Below are 26,467 nucleotides of genomic sequence, written 5' to 3' on the forward strand. Positions count from 1 at the left end.
ATAAAGGGGAAAGTTTACACCCTGGTAATTTCGCGCACAGCTTTTTCACCGAACAAACGACGTACGGGGACGACGACATAAATGGGAACTCGATGCACGAACGCGAGCAGATGAAGTCAATAGAATCGTACCTCCGATAAACTTTTTTTGAAGGAGTATGTAAAGCCTCGTGGAAAGGTGAGTATGTTTACGCTTGTTATTCATGCACACTAGGTAAGATTTTCTCTTCTTCGCTGTCGCAGCGCTGTGCATGCAGGATCTTATCCGTATACATCATTTCGATTTTTTTTTCTTCCCGATACCTCGTACGGATGTGTCCTTAGACGCAGTGAGACTACAGGCAAGGAGGTAGCCAACTGGGCAACGGCGTCGATGCAAAATGAATGTGAAATATCGACCGTTTGCAGGGCTATGCAATATTCAATTTCTCCGTGTAAAACATACATATACGTATGTATATATATATATATATATGCAGGTATGTACGGACAACACTTATTCTCGCATTAATACGCAGCTGTTATTCGCTCGGAGGAGGATAAAATTGCAAGCTCCACGCGTTTAAACGACGGACTAGGTGCTCCACGACAATTATTCCCTTACCCGTTGAAAAAACTTGTGCAATTTTGAATGAATTTTTCAACCCATCGTCATACTCACAGTCGTTTGAGGTTCATCATATTGCTGAAGAGGAGATCCGGCAAATATCTTATCTGGTTGTTGTTCAGTCGAAGTTTTTCAACACCCACCAGATCTTGGAAGGCTCCTCTTTCTATGGTGTGAATTTGATTGCTGGACAGTTGACTGTAACGAAAATAAATAGGATTTTATGAAACGATCGTTCGTCCCACGATCAGCATCGATATACCTATCGTCCGCAAAACGCGATCCTCGAAAACAAAAACTGAAAATATTACGGGATCGCGGGGGCATTGCGAGGTGAACTTCGAAAGTCATTGTGTGATTTGTTAGCGGTCCATGGCGGTGAACTGTACCCTGCGAAGCTCAGGGTCTCGTGATATACGGGGACGTGGTGTGCGCAAACCGTATACATAGTTGGCCACCTGTGGCGGCCCAACCATTACGTCGAGCGATAAATGTTCACCATTCTCCGTATAAGCCCTTCCATACTCTGTACCATATAGTCGCAATTGCAGCGCCATTGTCGCAATTAAAACAGCTAACTGAATTCTAGATCCTATAGGATTATGAGAACGAAAGGGAGAAAATTTCCGATGAACACCTGCGAGTACGAACAAAACCATTTGACGGGCTTCGAGAGAATTTTGATTACGTGCCTCGATTTGCTGAAGATTATTTTATGGTCTTCTTTTTTTTTTTGTGATTCTTTTCCGTTCGCGCGTAATACATGCGGCGCTCGAATTTCGTTCGTTATAGGAGCGTATTTTTGGTACAATTAATTCCAGGTTTCCTCGGATCGAGATATACCGCGGGGGTTCCTTTGAAATTCGATCGACCGAGAGCGGTATACGGTAATATACTTCGAAGTTGAAAAGATCTTCGTGATCTTGAGTTTTGGTCGATTAATTACTTAAAGCTGCTTCACAGGGTAGAAACTACGCGGTACATATCTTCGGCAAAGGCATGAGCAAAGCAAACCGGATGGATAAGAGACCTGCAGTAGCTGTTCAGAAATATCTTGAGTGCTGCCAGATGCAAGCAAGCTCGCCAATTTATTTGCTTCTTATAATCAACCTCGTACAAGTTCGTCTAAAATTATACAATACATGTACGAAAGGGATGAAAAGAGAGCTTTTGATGATTTTGAAATAAAATATGCATGAGTTGCATTTAATTGGTGGGCAAATTTTTGTCCTGAAGTTTGTTACGCGATCAGCGGATCGAAATATCCGAGTTACGAAGAAAAAAAAAAAATAAAGAATATGTTTGACGCATTTATGAAATACTCACAGCACGTGCAGCGTGGCCATGTCTTCGAAATCGGTTTTGAAAATGACGGAGATGTTGTTGCCTTGGAGATCCCTGAAACATATGAGAGAAGAGGAAATTAGAACCGCGAATTGGATATTAATTCTGAGAACATGTATATATATTTTTAGATGACGGATCGTTCGCTCTCCAATAATTTATGGGACGTCGTCTGAGCGAAACTCATCGGGTATTTCCTCGTGAAAAAGTAAGCGATAAAAAAAAAAAGAAAAAACTGAATTCGGATTCGGATATGTGTCGATAATTTTCCTTCTTTCACGCGATGTCAAAGATTTCTTTGAAGACTCAACTCTCGACCAACTAATTAAACTTCACGGCAAAGGATTGCAGAGGAAGTTTCATTCATTTATGCAAAAATATTAATTTCCTTCGGCGTAAAGAGTGGAGAAAAGCGGGGTACGCGAAGGGAGGGGCTGTCAGATGCATCGCCTTCGTTCGGCGGGCGAAGGGAGAGTTAGGGGTGCTGAAGAAATAATAATTTCGCAAATTTTTCTCTCTTACCTCAACTTCGATATCTTATTTTTACGATACAGAAAAGAAGAGCGACGGGTGGCGTAATTGTAACGGAGTATTTTTCGAGACGTCAGAAGCTGTGTTTTTCCAACAAATTGTCTTATCCAATCCCTCTACTTTTTTTCCCCATTCTATCGGCCTGATTTAGATTACGGTAAAAGGATATTCGTCAAAACGGATTCTCATGTGATTTACGAAACAGCTGCGGCGTATTCGTTATAATTATATCGAGATCTAATTATATATCTTGAAATTTTCCGCTACTGGGATGAGAAAACAATTACCGAACGACCGGAAGTGAGAATCGGTTTTAAAAATGATGAGAGGAAAAAAGAATGAATATCATTCTAACTGTAGCCTGGAAGCAACGTAATCATTTTCTGAGAAGGTAAAGTTATTTTAATTGACTCCCTGGCAGACTGGCGCAATGTTCGTATAAGTTAGTCGGGTTAGCTTTCTTAGAAGCACAAATCCGTCCCGCTCGCTTTGCCGTACAGTGTCTCTAGTTTAGTGAGATGCCTACGTAGCGTCCACGGTGTACAAAAGCGTCGCGACGCCCCCGACGCGACGACGTCGTAGCGGACGTCGCGTATACGTGAGTTCGACCGGTGCCACCTGCTGCCTGATATCCACCGAGATAGTCACCTACCCAAATATGCAATATGACCAAGAATACTAACCCTCTACGAAATGTCCTGCTGAAATTTATGAGAATTTTCAATTTTTACCCAGTTTGGTATCCTGCCAAGCAATAATTTTACTCCTCTCGCTTATTCGCTTTCTCGGCTTTCCGCACCTCCGTAGGATTCGCGTCTCTGCTACGGAATTTTATTCCGCACCTTTATGCCGTGCAGATATTTATGGCGAAATCTGTTTCCTATCGTTAAATTCATTCGGTTGCACGGAGGTAATGAGTCGGAACGCGTTAGATTTTTTTCTGTTATTTTTAAAACTTTGCGAGTCCGGTTTTTTCGTCGGGCGAAAAGTCACACACCTCGCGCAACGGTCGTGTCCAGTAAAATCTTTCATCAAACCGTGCCGTACCTAATATTTGTTTCTGTCTCGGGGAGGACGAAAAGCGTGATCTGAAATATACGTGTAGAGAATCTCCGAGGACATAAATAGCCGCGTTGCGAGCGCGCAGACACAACTCTGTCCGATCCGCCGACGACTGTCGTGTGCGGAGGCGTTTGCGGGAACGCAAAAAATACACGTGAGTACGGAGACTCGCGAAGTGGAGTGAAAAATGATATTTATCCATTGCTCGGTCGGTCGAGATCGTCACTCGAAATCATCCGATCGTCCTTCGTCTGCGCGAAACCTTACCCGATCAAAAGCTCCGTATTTCATTGAATTGGCGAATAATAAGGAGACCGAGGTATCAGATATACGATAGAATATCGCCGGCGGTATTTCGATTTCGGGAAAATTGACGTGCACAGCGAAAGCGAGGGAGTTTATTCTCTCGAGGGAATATTTTCGTTCTTGGGTATGCATGTGGTCTTGACGTGATCTCTTCAGGGTAGTGGTGCGGGAGAAAACCGCCCGACTGATTGTGAGACGTGGTACGGAAAGCTGTCTGCAAACTTTGATTACATCTGCTGACGTTTCTGTCGTATAAATCTCGCGAGATGCAACTTTTTACTTTTCCGACATCGGTATGTCGTCGGTCTAAGATCCCTCTTCCGTTACCCAACCCATGCCACGGATGTATACACCATTTTTGTTACATTTACAGGTCCAACCTCGGGTGGAACGCTATGACTTGGAAGAAAAAAAAAAAAAAAAAAAACTTAAGGAAATGAAAGAATTCGTCTTGTTAGCGACGACTACGTACGTATACATATATATATACATCTCGTATAGATTTCAGCGTTTGGTCTTTCAAATTACCCTTATCTTTTATTCCGATTCTTTGTCCCCGGCGCAGATCCGATTTTGATTAGGTAAGGTATAACAGCTTATATTCCACATCGTCCAGTTCCCTCAAAGATATTTTCCCTACCTTTACGGCTACTCTTTTCGCTAATTGGAAGATCTTTCCGCTATACAATTGCCCAGAAAAGAAACATTGTACTCGCAAGAAAGGGTTTCCGCGATAAAGGAATTCATAATTACCATGACGAGTTGTACCAGTGGGGTGGAAAAAAACTTATTCAAAACGTTTTTACCGAGGAACAAACTACGAACGTCGCATCCAATATGACCAGGGAAATTCAACGAAAATCGAAAACCATCGCCTATTTTATGGGTTTGTACGGCCGAAGACGAGTAGCCTCGAGGAGGATGTGAGATAGAAATCTGCAGTACGATAGTAAGTTGCACTTCGCCTAGTACAATGACTCGGCTCATGATTATTGCAGGACGTAAAGCGCGCTCGTAAGATTATCGCGTTTGTAACGTACATCTATAATATTACAATCGAGATTATAATATAATTTAAAATAGTTCCCTCGGAGTTCGCGAAGGTTGGCATAACACGCAGAGTGTCAACGGGCGAACACGAAGGAACATCGTAAGCGCTGCAACTAACGTACGTACGTACGTACAATAAGTACGTACGTACCGCAATGCAATGTGAAATCTGAATGTGATGCGCGATGTAGCCGTAAACCGAATTGCCCCCTCGCTGTTACGCGGTTGACTATACACAACAGTTGTTCGCGGGGAATTCGCACCAGCGTGAAACTTCGAAGAGATGAACGCACGGTCGTATCGTACAGGTACGTATACCTATATACCACGCATATTATGAATGTACATATATACGAAGGCGGTGCTATAAAAGTGATGCATGTTCAGTGTTTTGCGGGATTCTCGTTGGAAAAGGTAGACCTCGAGCTCGTAGGCGGTCGCAGCGAGTGGGTTATGCGACTGTAAGAATGCACGCAAAATTCCAGCGCGTGTCTGTACAGTTTTGAGGGATGGAAGTAAGAGTTCGTTCTTTTCTTTTATTTTCGATGATATTCTTAAAAAGTTACCGACGATCATTCATGTCTATCAACTGGAACCGCTTCATCGCGTATACTCGAAATCGGTCGAGTATAAATTTTTGTAAAATCTCTTTATTCTAATGCAGATTTAGGCAGCTAGAAAAGGATTCCTGAAGCAACTATCTGATGGCGTTGTGGTAAAATATTTACCATAGATGATGATTTTTGAAATTTTCAACTTGCTTCAATTTTTGCGAACCTTAGAATTGTCGCGCTCCACGTTGCAAGCCTAGCGTTGGTTGTGACCAGTGGGCGACTTCAGCGATTGATGAAACTGTGTAAACGCAAGAGAAACGCAAATGTTGAAAGTTGTCTAGTACGAAGGCATTTCTCGACGACCGGCTCGTGGTAAAAATTCATATTTTTCTTGCGTGCCAGATAAAAGTGTACGTTCACGCTGTGCCAGCGTGGTAGCGTTAAAACAGAATCGTCCCGGAGAAATGAGTTGGGATTGTTTAGCTCGACGAGTTTTCATTAATTAATCAGAAAAATCGTGGGTGTAAAAAGAAAGAGAGAACATCGTGAAACGAAAATAGAAGGAAAATGAAGCAAAATAAATAAATGAATTAAATTAATAACAAAAATAGAATAAAAGTTTTATGATTCTGACGCCACTCTGCTTTGTCACACCTCCGCCCTGCAGTGACCCGACGTATTGCGCGATAAATTGTATATACATATGTACCTTACATACGTATAACTTGTACATACTACGTATACCTGGTACATAAAATTATATTTAATGCCGGACGAGTATACCCCAAAGTTACCAGAGTCCCCAGAGTTTCTGGTAATTTATGATGGAAAACAAAAGACTGAAACGGTGAATTTCTAGCCATATCCAAAATCTCCCAGCACAGAGCATCGCACAGGACTTTTAGTCACTCGTGCTGCTATACTATTTCCTTTCTCTTATTTTGAAGAAAAATTCTACCGTATAATAAGCATGAGGGTGGGTTGAAACAAATCTTTTTTTTTATTTTTTTAGCATGGGGGCAGAATTTGTACATTATAAAAAAAGAAAATTTTCCAAATGTGGTAGAAATTTTTTACTTGATATTTTGAGGTAGCTCACTAGTTTTTTGAATAAATAATTGATCAAGTGGGGTACTTCCATAAAAAAAACATTTTCGTGTAACAAAAACAATGATAAGTGGATGATTTTGGCTTTCAGATTTGGATTCCTGAGCTGATTATACGTGAGATTACTCTTGAAGAAGCGAAAAAAAATTTGAGTTTTGAGCAGAAAATAAATCATTGTTTTAATTGGGTTTAATATCCTTTTCTTACGTATTTTGATCTCAGGAATCTGAATCTGAAAGAAAAATTGATCTATCTCTCAAATTAGCCAAGTTATCGCTAATTTTCAGCTTTTAGGGGTCAAAAATAAAAAATTTATTTTTTAGTCTATCTCAATGTAATTTGAGCTCAGGAATCCGAATCCGGAAGAAAAATTGATCTATCTGCAAAAATGACCGAGTTATCCCCATTTTTTCGCGATTTTTGGCATAAATTTGAGGATATCTCGAAAGGAAAAAATCGTAGCTCAATTTGGACAACGGATTCGTGTTCCTGAGGTCAAAATACATTAGAAAAGTGCCATACGATCAATTTTAAAAAATAAAAATTTTTGGTCAAAATCTGAGATTTTTCCAAGGGGTACCCCTTACGATTTTTTCAAATTTTGGCCAAAAATTTTTATTTTTTAAAATCGATCGTATGGCACTTTTCTTATGTATTTTGACCTCAGGAACACGAATCCGTTGTCCAAATTGAGCTACGATTTTTTCCTTTCGAGATATCCTCAAATTTATGCCAAAAAATGCGAAAAAATGAGGATAACTCGGTCATTTTTGTAGATAGATCAATTTCTTTTCCGGATTCGGATTCCTGAGCTCAAATTATATTAGGATAGACGAAAAAATCAATTTTTTATTTTTGACCCCTAAAAGCTGAAAATTAGCGATAACTTGGCTAATTTGAGAGATAGATCAATTTTTCTTTCAGATTCAGATTCCTGAGATCAAAATACGTAAGAAAAGTGTATTTCGATCGATTGTAGAAATACTTCAGTTTTGGCCAAAAAATCAACATTTTTTCACTAGGGTTCATATGTTACTTTCATGTATTTTGATCGGAGTAATCCATCTATAAAATTAATCGAGTTATCGCCAATATTTTGCTTTTTGACGTAGAAAAATTGAGATCTCACGATGGGAGAAATTGGTAAATTATCAAAAAAAAACTCTGATTATGCGTGTCAAATTACAAAGACCGACCGTTTTATCACAAAAATATTAATCTACCTTCTATAATGCATTACAACGCGATGCAAGGGAAGAAAAATTTATTTTGAATTTTTTTTTTCGATGTACACTCGGTGCCTCTGTTTCTGAGATAAAGGTCTGAAGCTTCAGTATGGTCTTATGGACAGAAATGAACTCGCTGGGTATACCCTGATCCATTTAAATACCGAATCTGTACATATTTATTTTCTTAAACGGTTGCGGTTACATATGTATAATTCGCAGAAATGCCGCCAAAGGATGCCGCCGATCAGGTGGATGGAAGGGGTGATTTGCGAGGTGTGAACAAGATCTTTATCAGGTGTTGACAGCTCGTCCGACACCTGCTAACAATGGGAGCAAGACATAAACAAGGACTGTTATTTCACACCTCATCACCTATTAAAAAGCCATAAATTACGTACGTATTGTGGCACGTGCCGTCAGTCAAGATGCCTGAAGCACGTGTGAAAATAGGAAGTTCGCATTGGCTGATGTGAACTTCTTTTTGATTGGGTGAGCCGAAGCTTGCCACCGAACTCCGCGCGGACTGCGTTTGCCCAATGATTTTTACATATGGATTTTGGTGCGAGAAAGCTCAGCGTGGTGGGAGCGTAAGACGCGAGGCGGTACGCCGCAGAGCGGTAGAAAGATGAACGAGATAGAGAGCGCTCGAGTCCAGCCCGCCGGAATATGAAATCTTCAGCTGCTTAAGCCGCCATCACGTTTTTCACTATATCTCGGGAACGAATGATCGGAATTTGATGATGCGTTGAAATTGTGAATACGTGATTCCGTGGCCATGGATTTTATTCATAAATTAGGTCCGTTGCTGAATTTGATCCACGGATTCGTGTTCCTGAGACCGAAATGCGTTACAAGGTGTCATACGATCGATTTTAAAAATACTTCATTTTTGACCTAAAATCAATATTTTTCCCAGTTATTTTTTCATATGGTATTTTCATATATGTATTTTGATCTCAGAAATTCGGATTCACAAGTCAAATTGGTCTATCTACAAAATTGGTCGAGTTATCGTCAATTTTCACCTTTTTGGGGCAGAAAAATTGAGACATCTCGATGGGAAAAAATCGTAGCTGAATTTACTTAACGGATTCGTGTTCCTGAGGTCAAATACACAATATTTCAGAGATAGATCAATTTTTCATTCAGATTCAGATTCCTGAGATCAAAATGCGTAAGAAAAGCATAATAAACCCAATTAAAACAATGATTTATTTTTTGTTCAAAAATCCAATTTTTTTTGGCTTCTGCAAGAGTAATCTCACGTATAATCAGCTCAGGAATCCAAATCTGAAAGCCAAAATCATCTACTCGTGCAATCGATCGAGTAATCATCAATTATTCGCTGTTGGGAGCAGTAAAATTATCAGACATATCTATTCTGTTTAGTCGTAGACCCACTTTGATTCGTCGCAATCCATGCATAGGGTCGAAATATTCGAATTTCTCGGTCTACGAGGAAGCCCGAGCTTAGCTGGAGTCAGGTAGCCACGGGCGCGCGGTTTGTTGTGGGGCGTCACCTCTGCTCAGCCCCGAAGGTGACGTTTCACAACAAAGCGCTACGCTGCTGGCTACCTGACTCCAGCAAAGCTCGGGCTCCCCGACTTAACTTCAATTTTATGTCAAAAAAAGAGCATGTCATTTTTTGATTCTATGCTTGGATTACAAAAATAATAGGAAAAAAATTTCGAACAGTGAACGAGTAAAAAACAATCACAATCGACAATTCTTAGATATTTTCTATGATTTTTGACCAAAAAGAAAAAGTTTCTTTGCTGGGAGTACCCCGCTTGATTAATTATTTATTCGAAAAACGAGTGGGCTACCTCGAAATATCAAGTAAAAATATTTTCCACATTTGAAAAATTTTCTTTTTTTATAAGGTACAAATTCTGCCCCCATGCTAAGGAAATAAAAAAAAAAAAAAATTTCCAACCCACCCTAATAAGCATATACCCCTATACATCATTTCAGTTTATTCTCATATGAATTAAAGTTCACCGTGATGAAGCTAATATTTTCTGCTGTTGTGAAATTAAAGTTTGGCCGGCAGGATGAGTCGACGCGAATATTGCGAGTTTTTTCACTGTATAATGTCGTGTAATAAGGTGCGCACGTGTATATAGTTCTTTTCACCAGGGCAAGCAATCTAGCCGGTTTAAATTTTCATTTCTGCAAATTCTTTTTCGTTGCGGGAGGATAATTATCCAACGATGATTCAAACAGTCACCAGAATATAAATAGGAGAGTTGGAATTGCAAAAATTCATTACTCGTACGTATACATATAATATAACTTCTCGCTCCGCGATTCTCTTTCTTCTGACTTTTATTAGCTATACATATGTATATATACGTTTGTATATTTTATACGCGTATACGTATGCGCGGGTGAAGGTTCACCTCGAGTCGTACTTGACGTCGAACTAAGTATATGTATATTACCCGAGGATATGTACCTCTTGCCACGGATGCATAAAGGAGAGATAAAATGCAATTAACGAGATTCTTGTTGGCCAAGCCGGCGATGGAAACTCCATTTTCATTCTACCTCGTCTTTCCTACTTCCTCTGCGATGGATTTGTTGCTGGAAAATGCGGTTCCCGGTAGCACCGCGCGACTTTGACTCTTCTATCGTTCCGCAGTATTATTCTCATCACTCTTTATACCATGGGACTTCCAACCGGTAGCTCGACTATAATGATATTCTTTGATGAAAACTACAGCGTTCCAAATGTCGCCTTCTTCATCCAACTCCGCGAACATTTCTATTTTATCCATTCGCAATTCAATAGTAAATCGGGGAATTCCGCGTTACTTTGCCATCGAAGAAATCCGATAGAAATTAGAGTTCCTTATTATTAGGTCTATACCGTCGCTGAATCCGATCGATTTCGCGATGAAAATTGGAAACCTCGTTTCGGTAGAACTTACGCTATAAAAAGAGTTTTCGTTTGATGTTCAGTTTTTCGAAAAACCGCGGCGTAATGTACAACCGCGGGACCCTGAAACGACACAGGAGGTATCGGTCGCGTTGCCGGTGTTACAGTCTGGTTGTACGTACGTAAGAACATAGCTGCTGGTAGAACGAGTCGCACGAGAGGGTGCTTTCATGCTCTGAAATCAGGCGTCTAAATCTAAACGATGCGGCGTCACGACGCCTTGTATTATACGCACACATAGCGAACCACTAATTACCGTATGCCGGCGTTAACGTGATTTGCTTAATTAACACCATAGTTCATAATTCATTGTGACCGTAAACGCTCGTTGATTTATGTTTTTCTAATTTTATTTCTCACTTTTTCCCCGTCCCTTCGAATCGCCTCTTCTTTTCCCTGAAATATTTTTTTTTCGCTTCTCGTTGGAAGAAGCGAGAATATCTTCGGGAGAAATACCGCGGCACGTTTCCCGCTGCGTAGCGTCATCACCTCGATTTCAGGGGTTCTTCATTATATTTTTAAAACTGTTTCCCTCTACATCCCTCAGAAGCTTTTCCCGGCTCATGCATCATTCAAAACTCAAAACTCACCTCAATATGTCTCAAGCGTTTATTAAACTGAGGAAAAAGCGGAAAAGCTCTCTCTTTTCTTCACAGTCGTGGCCTACATTCGGAACAGGAAGTTCAAGAGGTTTCAACGTAGCTAATATATACCGGGTGATGGAGATGATGAAAGCGTACGAAAACGAATTCGAAATATCATGAAAAAAAAGCAAAAGAATGTTGAGTAGTTGTGTTAACGAATGTATAGGGTGAGTGTACGTAACGTGGCGACGGTATTGCGTCAAAGTCGAAATTCTTTATTTTCTTTTCTCTTGGCACCCCAAACTCCGCGACGTCCCGCGGCATCGGGCGGAGCTTTCACCGTCCGCTTTTGGTTCCAATCAAAATTCAACGGTCCAACTTGAAGATGATTCATTCCGCGCCATCGGAGGGATTAGAAATGCTCGATGGGAACTTCGGGTTTAAGGGAGGGTCGACGGAGCTTGTAATCGCGATACTGCAGGTGAAGAACACGATCCCTGTAACGCCTTAGCCATAACTAGATTTCGGAGGAAAGCTTGTTTGGGGCGTTTCTGATCGTCGGATCGACGACCGCGATTTCATGCACAAGGGGATACGGTATTTAGGGCTAGCGTTAACAATATACGTGTACTCGTATCTACAGTTCAAGGAACAAAGTTTGGGATGATCTCGTTCGATCGATATAAATGTAGCTAATTGCGAGGCGTTCTCTGCGGGTCGATTTGAATTCCAGAAATTGATATCCAGAGAGATATTCATTCAGGTGCTGAAAATCCATCGGGTAATCGAACGTCGAACGTTAATAGTAATCGATGTTTGCCACGGTTATATTTCGCCCGATTCGCCGACATATAACGAGCTTATTCGTAATTGAAATGAAGAATTTAATCAAAATTCACGCACGAATACGCGTAGGTATTCCATAATATGCGCGTATACGTAGCCGCTGTACCGTTGAGCACGAAGTGTGATACATCTATCGTACTACAATCGTTATACGCATCGAATTTAGTTATTACAATTTACGAAATGAATATTAAATCCTCAATGTGAGAAAAATGTCAATGAAGAGGAGAGCTCGTTAAATACTCGTGTAATATGACTCCCGTCGTGGAGCGTTTGATATTATATGCAACGTCGTTCGACCTGTAACCAGCATCAGGGGTCGTGTCTACGACTTCAGAGACGAAGCGACCGCGGCAGTTTAATTGCGAGATTAATTAACTGGGATTTAGCGTGCGTTTCTCTCCGGCGCAAGAGGGGGGGAAAAAAAAAAAATAAAATAAAAAATGAAGAATGAGAAAAAAGGATTGGAAGAAAAAACCTTTTAGACTGCTAGTAAAAATCTTTGAAGTTCAAAGGTTTACAACCGAATGAAAGGCGCTACGCTCCGAAGGGGAAATCAGCTATCGTTGCAATGTCGATATTTGAGCTGGCCCTGTGGCTGCGAAGGCGAGGCGACCGCGGCTGTGCCGAGATTGGTCAGCTTACTCGGTTTCAGTCCGGAGTTGGGTCATCTTTAATATAGTAAGATCGGCTTAATTGCCGGCATAGCTGGTCGCCAGCGGTGATTCCCGCTTTATCGCCATTTCAAAGTCCTTCGGTACAAACGCTCTGCCTCCCCGTCGGATTATATTACACATAAATACATTACGCGATTTTTATTCCTTTTCCAAATTAACTGCCGCAATTAAACGGTCGAAATTGACCGGAGAGTTTCACCTGCTACGCATTATTCGGCTTGAAAAAAGAGAAAGGAAAATCTCGTCGTCGTAAAATACACCTCGCACACACCTCTCTTCCACGGGCAAGAAGAATAAAAGAAAAAAAAAAAACAAAAAAAAAGAAACAGAGAAAGACTGGAGGTGCAAAAAATTGGAATCAGGTGATCTTTTTTCTTTCGATTGCCAATTAAATCCAGCGAGTGGAATTAGCTGGCGATAATTAGAATATACGCCACGGGATATACTAGTTGCCACGATTCTACAACGGTGCTAATTGATTACATGAATTAAATTATTCGAGGGGTTCAATTTCGTTCGCCGATCTGTTACCGCAACTGTACATCTCTTGTAGCCAGCTTTCCGCCCACGTACGATGCCGCGAGGCAGCCCTTATTCGCTCACGGCAGGCAGACGGTCGTGTGCAGCCTTGTAAGCACGTTATATACGGGATCCTCGTCGTCGTGAACTTCTATTTAACATTTCCATGTACGTGTCTGTGCGCACGAGGATACACACGTATAGCTACGCGTACGACGCGCGAAAAAGTTTCGAAAAACCGTGCAATTTTTTTCGCGGCGGAATTCTTTGCCGAAAAAAGTAAAACGAATTACTGAACAGTGGAATACTGAAAACCGTGGATAATGGATGGAAATATGACGAAGTGGAAATTTCCATGAGATTTTACTTTTGAAATCGTCCGATTCATTTTTCCTACGTGATTTATCCATGGTCGAAAATAGCCCCACGGCATCACGTATCGTTGAGGAATTTTCTACCGAGTTGTACGGAGCTCCAGCAAAGAACGAACTATTTTTGCCCTCCGAGAAGATCTAGCCATCTACTAATGGATTCATAATCTTAATATGACTCCCTTGCATGTCTTGGCTCAATTTAATATTATTACATTAACGTGCGGGTCGGTCGGTCTCTCTGAGGTTTTCGAGGGCTCGTGAGCCGCAATATCAGATTGATATTAATAAGCCAACGGGTCGACCATAAAGATATTGAGCTTTATGGTTTGGGTAATTATTGCCAGTTTGATGCACACTCGGCTAAACTACCGTTATACCTTTCTCGCCGTTCAACCCTTCGTCGATAGACAGCGGATACGATAATATAATTACACGGTCTCGGCAACGCGGCGATGCCGTCTGCATAGTTTACGTAATACAATATTAATACGTCGATCGGCGATCTGCTTTCCTCGATCACTCGAACGTAGAACAAGGTCTCAATCGGACCACAGGGATAACCGACTTTCACGGAATAATCTATCTATGATATAAGGAAGCAGGTTCCGGCCGCGCACGATCACATTTTTTTTAAGGGCTAACGAACTGACGTTGGTAGAGATTCGTGAAGCTCCCGTACGGGGCGAAGGACAGCGTGTGCGGGGACTCAATTTCCTGCCAGTCATTCTACCGGAATAATTTCCGTTTCCCTTCGACGGGCCTCTGTATCCGTAGAGCAGATAGAACACCGGCATTGTCGCAATGCGCGACTTTCCATATCGGAAAGATTTCGAATAATATTCAGCGGACGTGGAAGCGCCGATAATTTTCTGTACGCGTAACTCGCTCGTTGAAAATTATTCGAAAGATAACGTTACGAGCCACACAAACACCCGGACGCGTCACGAAGCTCAGAGCGGCGTTCGCCGTTCAACTATAACCGGCCGAACGTTGGTCCTGAGCGAGTGGAAGTTTTCAGCAAGAGAAATCCGAGTTTAGGATAAAGTTTCCCTACCGCACTGCTTCCAACTCCTATCTAAACTTCGAAAGCTGGCAGAGCGACAAGACAGACCTATTACAGACTACGTCTGCGACACTCGTCTACGGAGATATGGGACATTGGACACCTGAAGTGCCATTAACTCAATTGAGCCGAAATTCAAACTCCCCAGTCCCGTGCGGGGTCGCTCGATCCGACCCCGAGGTGACCGCATCGCGGAACGAAACGGAACGAAACGTTACGTTACGTTACGTTACGTTACGTTACTTCGCTCTCACGACGACCCCGAAGAACTTCACTTAAAACGTCGCGTGTGGCACCATAGGTCAGTTTGTTATCTAATCTGGGAGTTTGTAGTGTCTAGGAATGCTTTGTCCGAGGTCCACTTGCTCAAGGTCCACTTTGGACTTGAAGCGGGATTTTTCCTTCTCCTTTTCTTCCCTTTTTCGGACGAGGCGAGAGAGGAGGGAGCGCGAGAGATGTGGGAATAAATCTGAGCATCATTGCCCCGCGTGCTTCCCTTGTTCCTCCCTCCCCCCGTCAAAAGGTCAACTCTTATTTAAAGCTAATCCCTAACTCAGTAATTTACCTACTCTGATCCTGAAGAATGCTCGGTTTCCGATAAGATCCACTGTCGTACCCACGGAAATCCTAACACGCCGGGGCCTAGATCCTTATATTTTGAAGAAAGGCTTTTTCGGGTACGTCAATAACGCTTAGGATGAGATAAATCTGCACAAGTCTGTACTACGTCTTGCTAAGTTAGGCATTCGAAGAGTAGTGGGTATTCTTCTTGTTTTTTTTTTCCTTCTCTTTATCCCTTTCCCGTCTTCGGGATAGCAAGTTCAAGTCCTTCCGTAATTTACTGCCGTCGTGTTTGAATTCTTAGTAATAAGACGGAATGAGTCGCCGGCAGCAACAGCGAGCTATCGTATTTACTAAACTATACTCACATATATGTATATATGTAAGTTAAAGGTCTCCGATCTTCCTTTTGCAGGTTACCGGTTGAACTTGCGCTCCCCCAACTCCTGGCGGCAGGAGTCAAGCGGGATTTGACCCAGGACGACGCGAATTCTCAACTCCGAAAGGTTTACGTTTATACCTGTTCCATTGTACGCCGAACGTTTTGGCTGGTCGATATCGGGACTCGAAATATTCCGAAATTTCACATCTTCGGATCAGACCGGTGGCATATTTTTCGAAACAATTTTCATTCCGAAGAACAAGTAGCCAGAATCCCGAGCAACCGAATCTACAACGATTCCAGCCCTTTGTCCTACCGATTTATAGACTCCGCGGAAATAAAGTACCTAATGGTTCGAGTACCGAGTGAAAGTCCGACACATTATCCGCGGGTACAGGGAGTTATACGTATAACGAGGGAGATAAGGTTGCGGAGTTGGAAAGTTGTTTGAATGAAAATTGATCGTCGGTAGTTCCGTACCGGTCTCGCGGTTCGAGCCAATCGGAACACACGGAAGAGTCGCGAACGAGGACCAAAGAGGCCTTGGAGACGACGCATACAGGTATGTACGTATATCCGATGCGCCAACGTCCGCTTGTAATGGGAACGACTGGGCATCGTGTATCACGATTAAGAAGATTTAATGGCGTTCGCAATTTGGACAATGGATCGGTGTACGTAAGTTTCGAGTCGGCGGCGGTCGCTGCGGTGCGGTGCGGGCGACGGGGATGAGGACCAAGATTGGGGTAGGTAGGTGGCCGGGTAGTTACCAACCGAAATTCATACAGACAGCGATGTTCAATGGCCGAGCGAACGACGCGAGCATTACAGATTTTCAATTCTCAGGAATTCGAACGACGCTTGTAAACATGATATTTCTTCCCGTTCATTCGTCATCGTAAAACCGCCACAACGATTTTACATCGCTCGGGACGATGGTTTGATAATTCTTCTAAAAGCCTAATTAAACCGGAACGAGAAACCCCGCGGGTATCGGCGAGGAGAAGGGAAATAAATGAAGGAATAAAGGAAGAAAGGAAGGAAGGAAGGGAAAAAGGTATAGCCGAGAACAAGGAGCATATCTCAAGTTGCGAGTATATTTATAAATAGCTCTGAGGAGGTGGAAAACTCATTGGAACACTAACAAACATGAGAACACCGAAGCTAGTTAACTCGGCTCGGAGTTGGCTGCCACTCATATTTTCGTAGTCTGGATTCTCGAGAAAGCATTCAGCGGAATGGAAGAAAAAAAATCAAAAAAAAAAGAAAAAAAAAAAATATGAAAGGAAAAAAGAATCTAAAAATGTGAAAGACCTTTCCACGCGAATGAGCCGTTTTCAGGGCCGCGCGCGCGGTTGAACGAGACCACGCATATTCATTCCCACTGCAGCAATTCTGCAAGCTACATTTCATTCGGATATATTCTTCTTCTCTTTTTTTTTTTCCATTCGCTTTTTTACTTCAGTTTTCCCCTATTTATCATCTGACTAAAAAATTCCATTTGAAAACTTGGATCTAACGGCGTTCGCCGGTGTACACCGCGATATACCTGAAGTTATTAAATATAACGTAATCTCTGCAGTCGAGCAAGCAATTTAACACCCGTGCCGAATGCAGGTTGTCGTCGCGGTAACTACGTAAAGCTTTATAATACGTAGGTACGTACGTACGTACGCAGTGTATTGCACCCATCCGTATACATAGGTAGGTATTGCCCGTTGTTGCAACCATTTCATCAGCGTGTACAGTGTCGATAATAATTTGCAAACGGGAAAGTGAATTACGTGTACGTACGGTGTGGATAGTATAAGTTCGATGCGGTGCAGGTAGAAGGTATACTTATACGTAGGTAGGTAGGTACATCTGCAGGGTATATCTGGTCGCTCCATTTACGAGAGCGTGTCCTGCAGCTCTCATAACTCTGGGGTATGGGTATGGGTAGGTATAGGTAATCGAAGTTCGATGTAAATATTTGATGTTTGTCGTCCTTCGGGATTATATATTTGCTTATCGTATCTGTTTTAGTACTGTACTACCCCGTGTCCGGGCTATGCAAACTTCCCAATGAACAGCACCGTCGTTATTCCAATTTTCTGTGAACGGAAAACCTCGGCTTTACGACGCGGTGGAAATTCACCGACTTGGGAAGTTGATTAGCTGTCTCGCGGCGGGGGGATCGAGCGAGCGAGGGACGGGGGAAAAAGAAAATTATTAAAATGAAATGGTGAATCGGTTGACAAGCGGTTCTGACTTTGTTCCGCGGTGGGGGTGTAATCGCCGGTGCGCTCGTTAGCGGGTATCGAAAAATTCGTAGGCCATCGGCGACGTCGCGGGTGACATTTAATTCGATCGAAACGTTTTCGATTATTCGAAATATCGTGAAACGTGTACGTACACGTCCGTTTCGGATGACTGAGCATTCGTTATAAATGCTAATATATTTACATGCGTAGTGCAGCTCTGGTGTGCGGGATACGGGTGCAGGGTTGAGGATTAGATGAAGCTAGCGTAGAATTTGAAATGCCCCATTTATCAATGTCTGGCGATCGCGCATGGGGACCTATACGCGTGCACACAACAAACTTGAAAGGGGGTAAAACCCGGTTAAAATTAAATACGTCAGCAGTTGGTTATTATTAACGTGACATAACCGCCAGCGACATTCTAGATGTATCATTCTCGAGTTACCGCGAAAATATGTCTATTTATTTGCAAAGGCATACGTAGGAAAGAGCGAGCATCGCATCTCCGTATCCGAGTATTTGCGGACCGACAACAACCTGCACGAAGACCGTCGATTTTCCCTCCGTTTCGAGTCCTCCGTTTATTCGTATATTTTCGCTTTGGCTGAACCGGACCAAAGTCGAGTCGTCGTCGTCGGCGGAGAAGAATATTTCCCCGACGAGATTTCTCGCGTCGAACGGTATTGCGAGGGGAAGAAATAAAGCGACAGGAAAAAAAGAAATAAAGGGGAAGGGATCCGAACGATTGCTCTCCGGATCTCGCAACGCTCATTTTCTTTCGCTAAATTGAAAAAAACAAGGGGGTGAAAACGACCGAGAGACCCAACGGGATAAAGGGTTCATCCGAACGGAAATTTTCTTTCAATTTTACCGAAGTCTTTAACGTATTTATCACACGGAAAACTCTGTGAATAACAGCTAAACGATTGCCTTTCTTTTTTTTTTTCTCCTTTTTCTTCCTTTAACATGACGATCCGTACAAGCGTATTTATAACTCACAGGGTACGGTCGTTCGTTCGACCGACTAATGGAGATGTTGAGCCTAGAGCTACCGGCAAAACTCGCGGATATCGACAGCAACATAAATATCTTCTAACCGTTCGCGATATTGTGACCTGCAGCATTTTAAAAATAACGGTGCTTCACCGACGTTCACCTGGTGCCGAACCGAAAAATTTATTGTTCATTAATCCGACGAAATTAAGCTGAACGCGATTCGACAAACTCGAGAGATCTTGCGCTCACGTATAATCTACTCAGGCTCAGGCTAACAATCCATTGAAATTAAAAAAGTTCACAGTTCGAGCGATGTATCAGAAAATCAGACATTCGTACTGCGGGGGTATTTTTTCGGGAGATTTTGAGACCCGAAAAACCGTGTTATTTTATTTTTACCGCGCAGCGAGTACCGCGAGATATAAAATACGAATCGCAAAAGTTGAAATTCTGCTTACCACGGATAAATTGCTCGAATTGAAAGAAAAAATATCTCAATCCTGACAAAAATGCCGCATCCATTTACCGCTCACCGCAACGTTCAGTTGGCGTGAAAAATTCTCGTGCGTCGTTTAGTTTTCTTAGTTTTTTTATTTGTTTTTTTTTTTTTCTCTCGGAAGAACGCTGAGCGTGCTTCTCAGACGTGTTTTGAAAATATTGCAACTCGAATCTTCGCAGGTGTCATTGGTAGAGTGAGAGGAGGTTGATATCCGAGCGGAGGCTGAAGCGGCTCTCGGCCCGGTGCGGCGCGGTGGATACGGTCGTGATTCACTCGTCTCGTTTGCAAGTAAGGGAAACCTGGACGGTGCTCGTGTTTGCTCTCGCTGAAACGTTGATTCGAAACTTTTTTTTCTCGTTCGTAGCGGCAGCGCGGGTATATAAGTCGAGAGCCGTGGGGCATCCAGATCCCAGCCTCCGCACGGGGGCAGAGGGTATCCGGAGGGATGCGCGTGTACAACTGACAGAGACAAGCTGCCCCGAGACCGAGAGAATTATGGGAAACCTCGAAGGAATTTGTGGCGATGCTGTTTTTCGCCAAACGAGACGAAAGACATCCGCGGAATGGCCTCGCAATTTTCGTTCTCCTCTTCTTTTATCTCGACGTTTTACAACGTAACGAATTTGCTTCTTCTCCTACCATACCAAACTCCCCCTCCCCCCTCCTCGACCGTCTTACGGGTGGGAGTTATTATCTATTGCAACAGACCGTTAAATAGGGGCTAGAGAACATAAATATCACCCTTGGAATTCCGCGCTGTGTTCGTTCAACGCCCAGATTATGGATATAGGTATAGGTGTATACAGCAGATATACGCACTGAATATATATATATATGTATATGATGGCCAACGAGCGAAGCGATCTCTTCGCGAGGTTTTGCATTAATTAAATTACACGCTACATTTACGAACTATATATCTATCGCTTCCGTTTCAATTTATATGCCGCGCCGCAGAAGCGCACACGTCTCTTAATACGCGATATCTGCGTACTCCTAGGATTAAACATGAACAATAATAATTGGTACGTGGGCATAATGCGTAGACGGAGATCAGCGAGAAGAGCTGTGATTCAACAATTTCAGGCACGCTTGCGTGAAACGCGGGCACGTATGTATTTAGCGAATATAACGTGAGCATGTGTAAACACGTGTGCAGGCCGTATCCACTCGATTCATCGCGCCGTTGACCAAGGTGTAAAAAATATTTAATTTTTTATTCAAATTGCAACGCTCTCCCTACCGAGGTATAACGAGGGTACGTAAAACCGCGCGGATGTTGGCTAATAATAAAAATGGCTGGTCGCTGGTACTCTTGAATTTTTCATCGATTTCTTTTTTTTTCTCTCTCCTCTTTTTGCCCATTCGTTTTACCCTGCAGCCCGCAAGCTGGTTTTCCGCGTTAACTTGATCAACCAGTCCGACCTGGACTTCTCTCCGGAGACTTCGGACACCGTTTTTTTTATTTTTCGCTTTTTTTCGCGCACATTTGGTTTTTTTTCTTTCTCTCGGTACCGGCGACAACACCGGGCGCCGTCACGTCTGGTTTCCGCAACTTCCGCCCGAAAATCACCCGCAACAATTCGAACGACGTCCGCGGTTTACTCCGCTGGATATCATCCAATATTCGGACGCTGTGAAATCGAGACGGCAAGAAGTAAAAAAGCTGTGCAGTAATTACAGGAAAAAATCAGGATAGATGAGACATCGGTTCCGGACGAGACGAACGGGATCCTCGTTCGTTATCATACTTGTTACGAGATCATCCCGCGTTCTATTTCCGGGGAACGATCGTCGCTGACGTGGAGAATCTTCAGCCGGTGGTCCACTGCAGGTTTCCATGCTACAGTTGCACCCGATCTCATTGAAAGGTTCGCGAAGGGGGGGTCGGGAAAAGTTCAACGTCTTGACAATAATGACGTTTCAACACTATCGGGTAAGAATCCTAACTTATAACAAGGTGAATTTACAATACGTGACGTCAAACGGGTGCAACTTCGCAAACTGACTTGTCGCGATGTTTAATGCTGTCAGAGTACAAGTCAGGCTTTTTTTTCATAGTTTAGAAGGCATGGATACAGAAGGTGCTCAACCGACATTTCTGGCTTACCTCGCTGCGCTTTAATTGACCCGTCGATCGTCGGCGGTTAAAATTGCGATTCATGTCGAAACGGAAAAGTGGCGAAGCGCGCGGTTTCCGCTAATCAAAGCTGAGATAAAAATGGCAGTATATATGCGAACTCGACCGAATAGCAACAGTTTTACAATTATACGTACATAAAGGTGCGGTGTATCCGGAGTAAGACAATGCGAGGGAAGAGTTTGCATACCGTCGTTGCTAAGTTTTCAGAGGTTCAACTCGTGCTTAATAAACGACGTGTTCGGCGCTAACGAACAGATGCACAAAGTAGCTGGTAGCATCGTACCGCGGAATATTATTACAATTTGTAACTAGGAAAGTTATACTAAAGCAATTGTCGTGTACCATAATAGAAGAAACTTTTACCCCGCTTTCTCCGCTTCGCATCGACCATCACCTACTCTCGTTACACACCACCGACAAATCCTTTAATTAGATTCTACCACCGGCTTATAATAACAAAGTGACAGATTTACGCCCACACCGAAACCGTACAGACGAATTTCGCGGTGTTGCAATTGTCGGTGTTTATAATTCGTTTGAAATACGTGGTAACTTTTCATCCCACCGATTCTCGTTCCCTTGCCGAAACGCGACGCGAGAACGCCCGGGAGTCGCGGACTCTTAACGATAATCCGATGGGAACGGTGTGAATTGTCGTTTGCGACGTTTGCGCCGAGTTGAACTCTGCGGCACGAGTACGTCATCGATTCGAATGTATATTATGGAAGGTATAACGGGACATTGTGTCGGCCGAGCGACAACGAGTTACCCAGGAAACAATAGGCCTGCCTCCGATCGTCTGACAATATCGGGTGTATAAACGTCCCCGCAGAAGTGGACACGCCGCCGGACGGAGCGAGCAGAAGCAATATGATGACGTTGTTTTGCGGACCGGCTCCGACCGCTGCCTTTGGGGATTGTGGGAGGTTAAATTGAATTGTAATGCCCAGGTGGCTTAAATCGCTCAGACCAGCTTCCACCCTGTACGTACGGTACCCTGATGGCCTGTCCATTGCATTAAGTCCTTACACTCAAATTCCATCCTGCCGTATGCCCGTTCAGCGACGCGTGCAGGTCGCTTTTAATGTCAGATTTATGTAACATGTGTACAGATTAATCACGGCAAGTTAGACAATACCGGGATGATTTTAGCTCGATGAGTCGGTTCGGCTCGGCTACTTCCCTGAGCTTAACAGGGAAAAATGAATTTTATTTTTGCGGTTTCACAGTTCAGGTCGAGTAACCCGTCGTTTCGTGTCTTCCGGTTTTTTTTCGTCGTTCGACGGTTGGAATTCAATGCAGCTGATTCAATTAGTAGACCTCGGTATATCAACACGTATATCATACACGTAATAATCGCGAACTGAGTTTCAAATTCCCGCTCGGTTCACAGAAACGAAACTTGAGCCAAATACTGAGAGGAGGCAACTCGTGAATCGAGAAGACCTCTCCTCGAGAGAAAGAGAAAAAAAAAAGAAAAAAACACATTAAAAAGGAAAACAAAGAGTTGAAAATGAAGTATTTAATTTCGTATAAAGGTAAAGGCATAAGGTTACTTCTCTCAGAATTCTCCTACACTTCTCGGTCTCCCTACGGGTACATTCTGCTCGGTTGTATCGCCGGAGTACCGAGAAATCCTCCTCCATGTTATATGATGTTATATTCACTCACTCGCACGACGAGATGAGGTGAGATGAGGTGAGGTAAAAGGTTTGGTTGGGTAAGGCCGCTTTCGGAGCAGAGGTGAGGGCCTGCATGCACGAAATCCTTCATGAGCACGGTATACGAGACGATTATCTCACGCGTTATCTTTGGGGTTTATCTCGTTTTATGGTCTTTTAATCGACGCTTCTTGACAGTCCGATTAATGTTTAACGCACGGTTCGATGCCCGATAACGTTTATTTATTGTTAAGACCGTCTTAAACGTCAGCTATATTTTTTTCAACTCGGATACGTACACGTGTGCATTTTTCACCCGGCGTACTCTCCATTTATTTCCGAGTGACATGCGCATACGAAAATCTCCATGGTTAATGACTGTGCACCGAATAATTGCCCCATGGGATCGCGAGCCTTGAAATCCTAATAGTTGACCATCGATCAAACAATTTCATTACAGGAAGCACATCGACGGAAGGACCGAGCGATTTGGGAGAAACATTCGTAAAAATTTTCAATTGGATAATTTAGATAGAAATCTGAACGGAAGATTCAATTGAAACGTATGGTAAAGAAAGGGGTCTGCCAGGAGGGCGTAGGACAGTCGAAAAATTAAAAAAATCGAATCTTCGAAGCCGATTAAATGGATTTTCACGTTTTCGATAAACGTCTTGTAAATCTTTGAATGAAAAAGAAATTTCAAAACTCGTGTAGTAATCGAAGACGCGGAGGTATGGTATAAAACTGTTGCGCCCAGCATGTGGTTTTTTCCTATGCAGCAGCAGGCGTCTTTCTCTTTTTATTCATCTTTCTGGTTTCATTCAGATATTACGGCTGGAACGTCCCGCGAGTTCGTCGAACAAGAATCATAGATTATAAGTTATTAGTCAAATTAGATCCTTATGGATGTAAAATAGTTATCCTTACCTACGATGGTAGTAAACGTTGCGGGATACGGTCTCTCTTGTTAGCCATTTAAAACAATCTATCACCGACGCCATGTGACATTAATTATTTTTAAGTGCGGTCACCACTTTGGCGTCAAAGTTCTCAAGCACCGCGCAGTGCCATAGGGTACACGGACACGCGCGCACACGCACACACACATCTTCGCTTCCCCTAAAAAGAAATTTCTACGCACTGGTACGTGTGTGAAACAATGTTCATATTTTTATGACTATGATAAACACCGGCGGGGTCAAAGATCTTATTAATTTCTTTTCAAACGCGACTCGGTATATTTTTGTTCCACTTAAAATTTACGCGCACGTCGCTCTCCCTCCCGGCCAATATACATATATATATATATATAGAAATGCAGCAGACGCTTGGCATTCGGTTGCCGCAGCCGCGAGATGCGCTAACAATTATAAACGCGTAGCGGGTGCCTCCAGTTTCTGAATAATTCAATTGTTAATTGGAACGCCGCTATCGAATAATTTTCTCGTAGGCGGTTTGTTTTTAGCTCAACCATTCGTCTTGCGGTCTATTTTTGATCTAATTTACCGCAGACGGCTACACTGCATCTCGTCGGAGTTATAAGTCGAGTTTCAAAGAATTCCCCAAAGTTAATTCTTTTAGCTCTCCCCCTCGGTAATCTCTTGATTCGCGGTCAAATCTGAGTTAAATGGCTTCGTCAAAATTAGATCATAGATTGCACGAAAGTGGTACTCTCGGCTATCTCTCGGCTGAAAAATAAAAGAAACTTTAAAAAGTACAGCCACTTCTTCTTTCTACTTCTCAACCCCCCCCTTCGAGAAACGATCACACGTCGCTGATCCCCCCAGAGCGTCTCGAGAGCAAGATTTCATATCGCACCGTTAATACGGTACGAAATACCGAACTTTCGACTTCCGAACGAGTAGCCGAGCACGATGCTCCGATAATGACGCGGCTAATATTCTTTATGGATCCCGATGCACCTGCTCTGCTATCTTTTTATTACTCGAGACTTACTTAGGTGTGTGTATCTACGTACGTACGACGTACACTCAATATAAATAGCTGTACAACGCTCGCGTCGCACTCCTTCCCGATATAACGCAGCGGTTCAAAAGTCTTCGTCAGACGTACGTATTTCGATAACCTCGAACAATCTGTAAAGTGCAAGTTCACCCGTTTGATGTACTTCCGCCGACGTAGGTACCAACGTCGTCTGCAGCAACGCACCTTGTTATTACGTTACGATCCCGCGAGCACCTCCGAGACGAGAGCTTTCAATTTTCGGCCATTCTGATTCGCGTGGAAATGAACTCGGTGTTTAAAGTGACCCGTTTTGATATTAGCTTTCTTTTTACGAGCGAGTCTTTCGCCTTTGGTGGAATAACGATTGAAAAAGAGAAAAACAACAAATTCTTCAGCTCCTGAAGGTTCAGAACATATTTAAGATCCGATTATATGCGCAACGAAAGATTATTGAAAAAGTTTCTCCGAGTTCTTACGTCTGGATTTGCGAAGTTCAATTCGTTTTCGTTCCGTTCTCGATTAGTTTTCATCGTCTGGATATAATATACGTCTGTCTGTACATAGTATAGGCACATCCATATTATTTAAATACATACAGACATAAAAGTTAAGTCGAACACGCGATTCCATTTGATCGTAAGAAACAAGTCGAGCTTACAGACTCTGATAAAATAATAAGTGAGATGAAACACGCGAATGCATTTAGAAAATCTTTGGTAATCCTTCGGAATTCGAATCTCGTAATAAGCGTGCATTATACGTATACACACGGTCGCGTTGTAGCAGCGCGGGTAACACCGGCAGCAGCAGTTCGTTCGATTATTTGGAAATCAGTTTTTTTCGATCGATTGTCGGATCGTTAGAGGGTGAGGTAAATGGGCGAACATCGGGTACGGTCAGATGTCATACATAAGCGCATACCTAGCGGAGTAGAATCGTAGGAACGGTTTAAATATAGATTATTAATTAAAGTCTGGAAAATCTCTTGGAGATGAAAACGGTTGGAATTGCTCATTCGCCCGTAGACTTCAATGAATAAATGAGTTTCGGTCTACGCGACGGTGGGGTGAGGATATCGAGGGGAGGTGTAAAGCTAAGGGTAGATCGAGTAAGCTCAAGGGTTGCTTCGACCCCAAACACTTGTTACCTCCTTTTTCCTCGATTTGCCACTCGAAGCGGTGAATTTCGCGTCAACATTCGCCGAACGCGGTACAGGAAATTCGA

The 26,467-nt window shown here is 42.9% G+C and overlaps 1 protein-coding gene and 1 long non-coding RNA gene across 4 annotated transcripts in view; one reads left to right on the plus strand and one right to left on the minus strand.

Annotated features, from left to right (window-relative positions):
• The window catches only part of LOC105686089 (protein slit), a 215,060-nt gene that overhangs the window by 15,678 nt on the left and 172,915 nt on the right, over window positions 1–26,467 (minus strand). For all 3 annotated transcript variants that reach the window (XM_012400693.3, XM_020852335.2, XM_048660229.1), the window contains 2 exons: window positions 1,933–2,004; window positions 661–804 (listed from right to left, as the gene is read on the minus strand). In XM_012400693.3, the coding sequence (XP_012256116.1) occupies window positions 661–804; window positions 1,933–2,004 (216 nt within the window). The remainder of the gene's footprint in view (window positions 1–660; window positions 805–1,932; window positions 2,005–26,467) is intronic.
• LOC125502233 lies at window positions 19,236–23,002 on the plus strand. Its single transcript, XR_007280089.1, has 3 exons — window positions 19,236–19,538; window positions 19,654–19,762; window positions 19,839–23,002. It is a non-coding gene; the product is annotated as an uncharacterized LOC125502233 (long non-coding RNA).

Source organism: Athalia rosae, chromosome 1 (genome assembly GCF_917208135.1).
Source record: "Athalia rosae chromosome 1, iyAthRosa1.1, whole genome shotgun sequence".
Lineage (NCBI taxonomy): Eukaryota > Metazoa > Arthropoda > Insecta > Hymenoptera > Athaliidae > Athalia > Athalia rosae.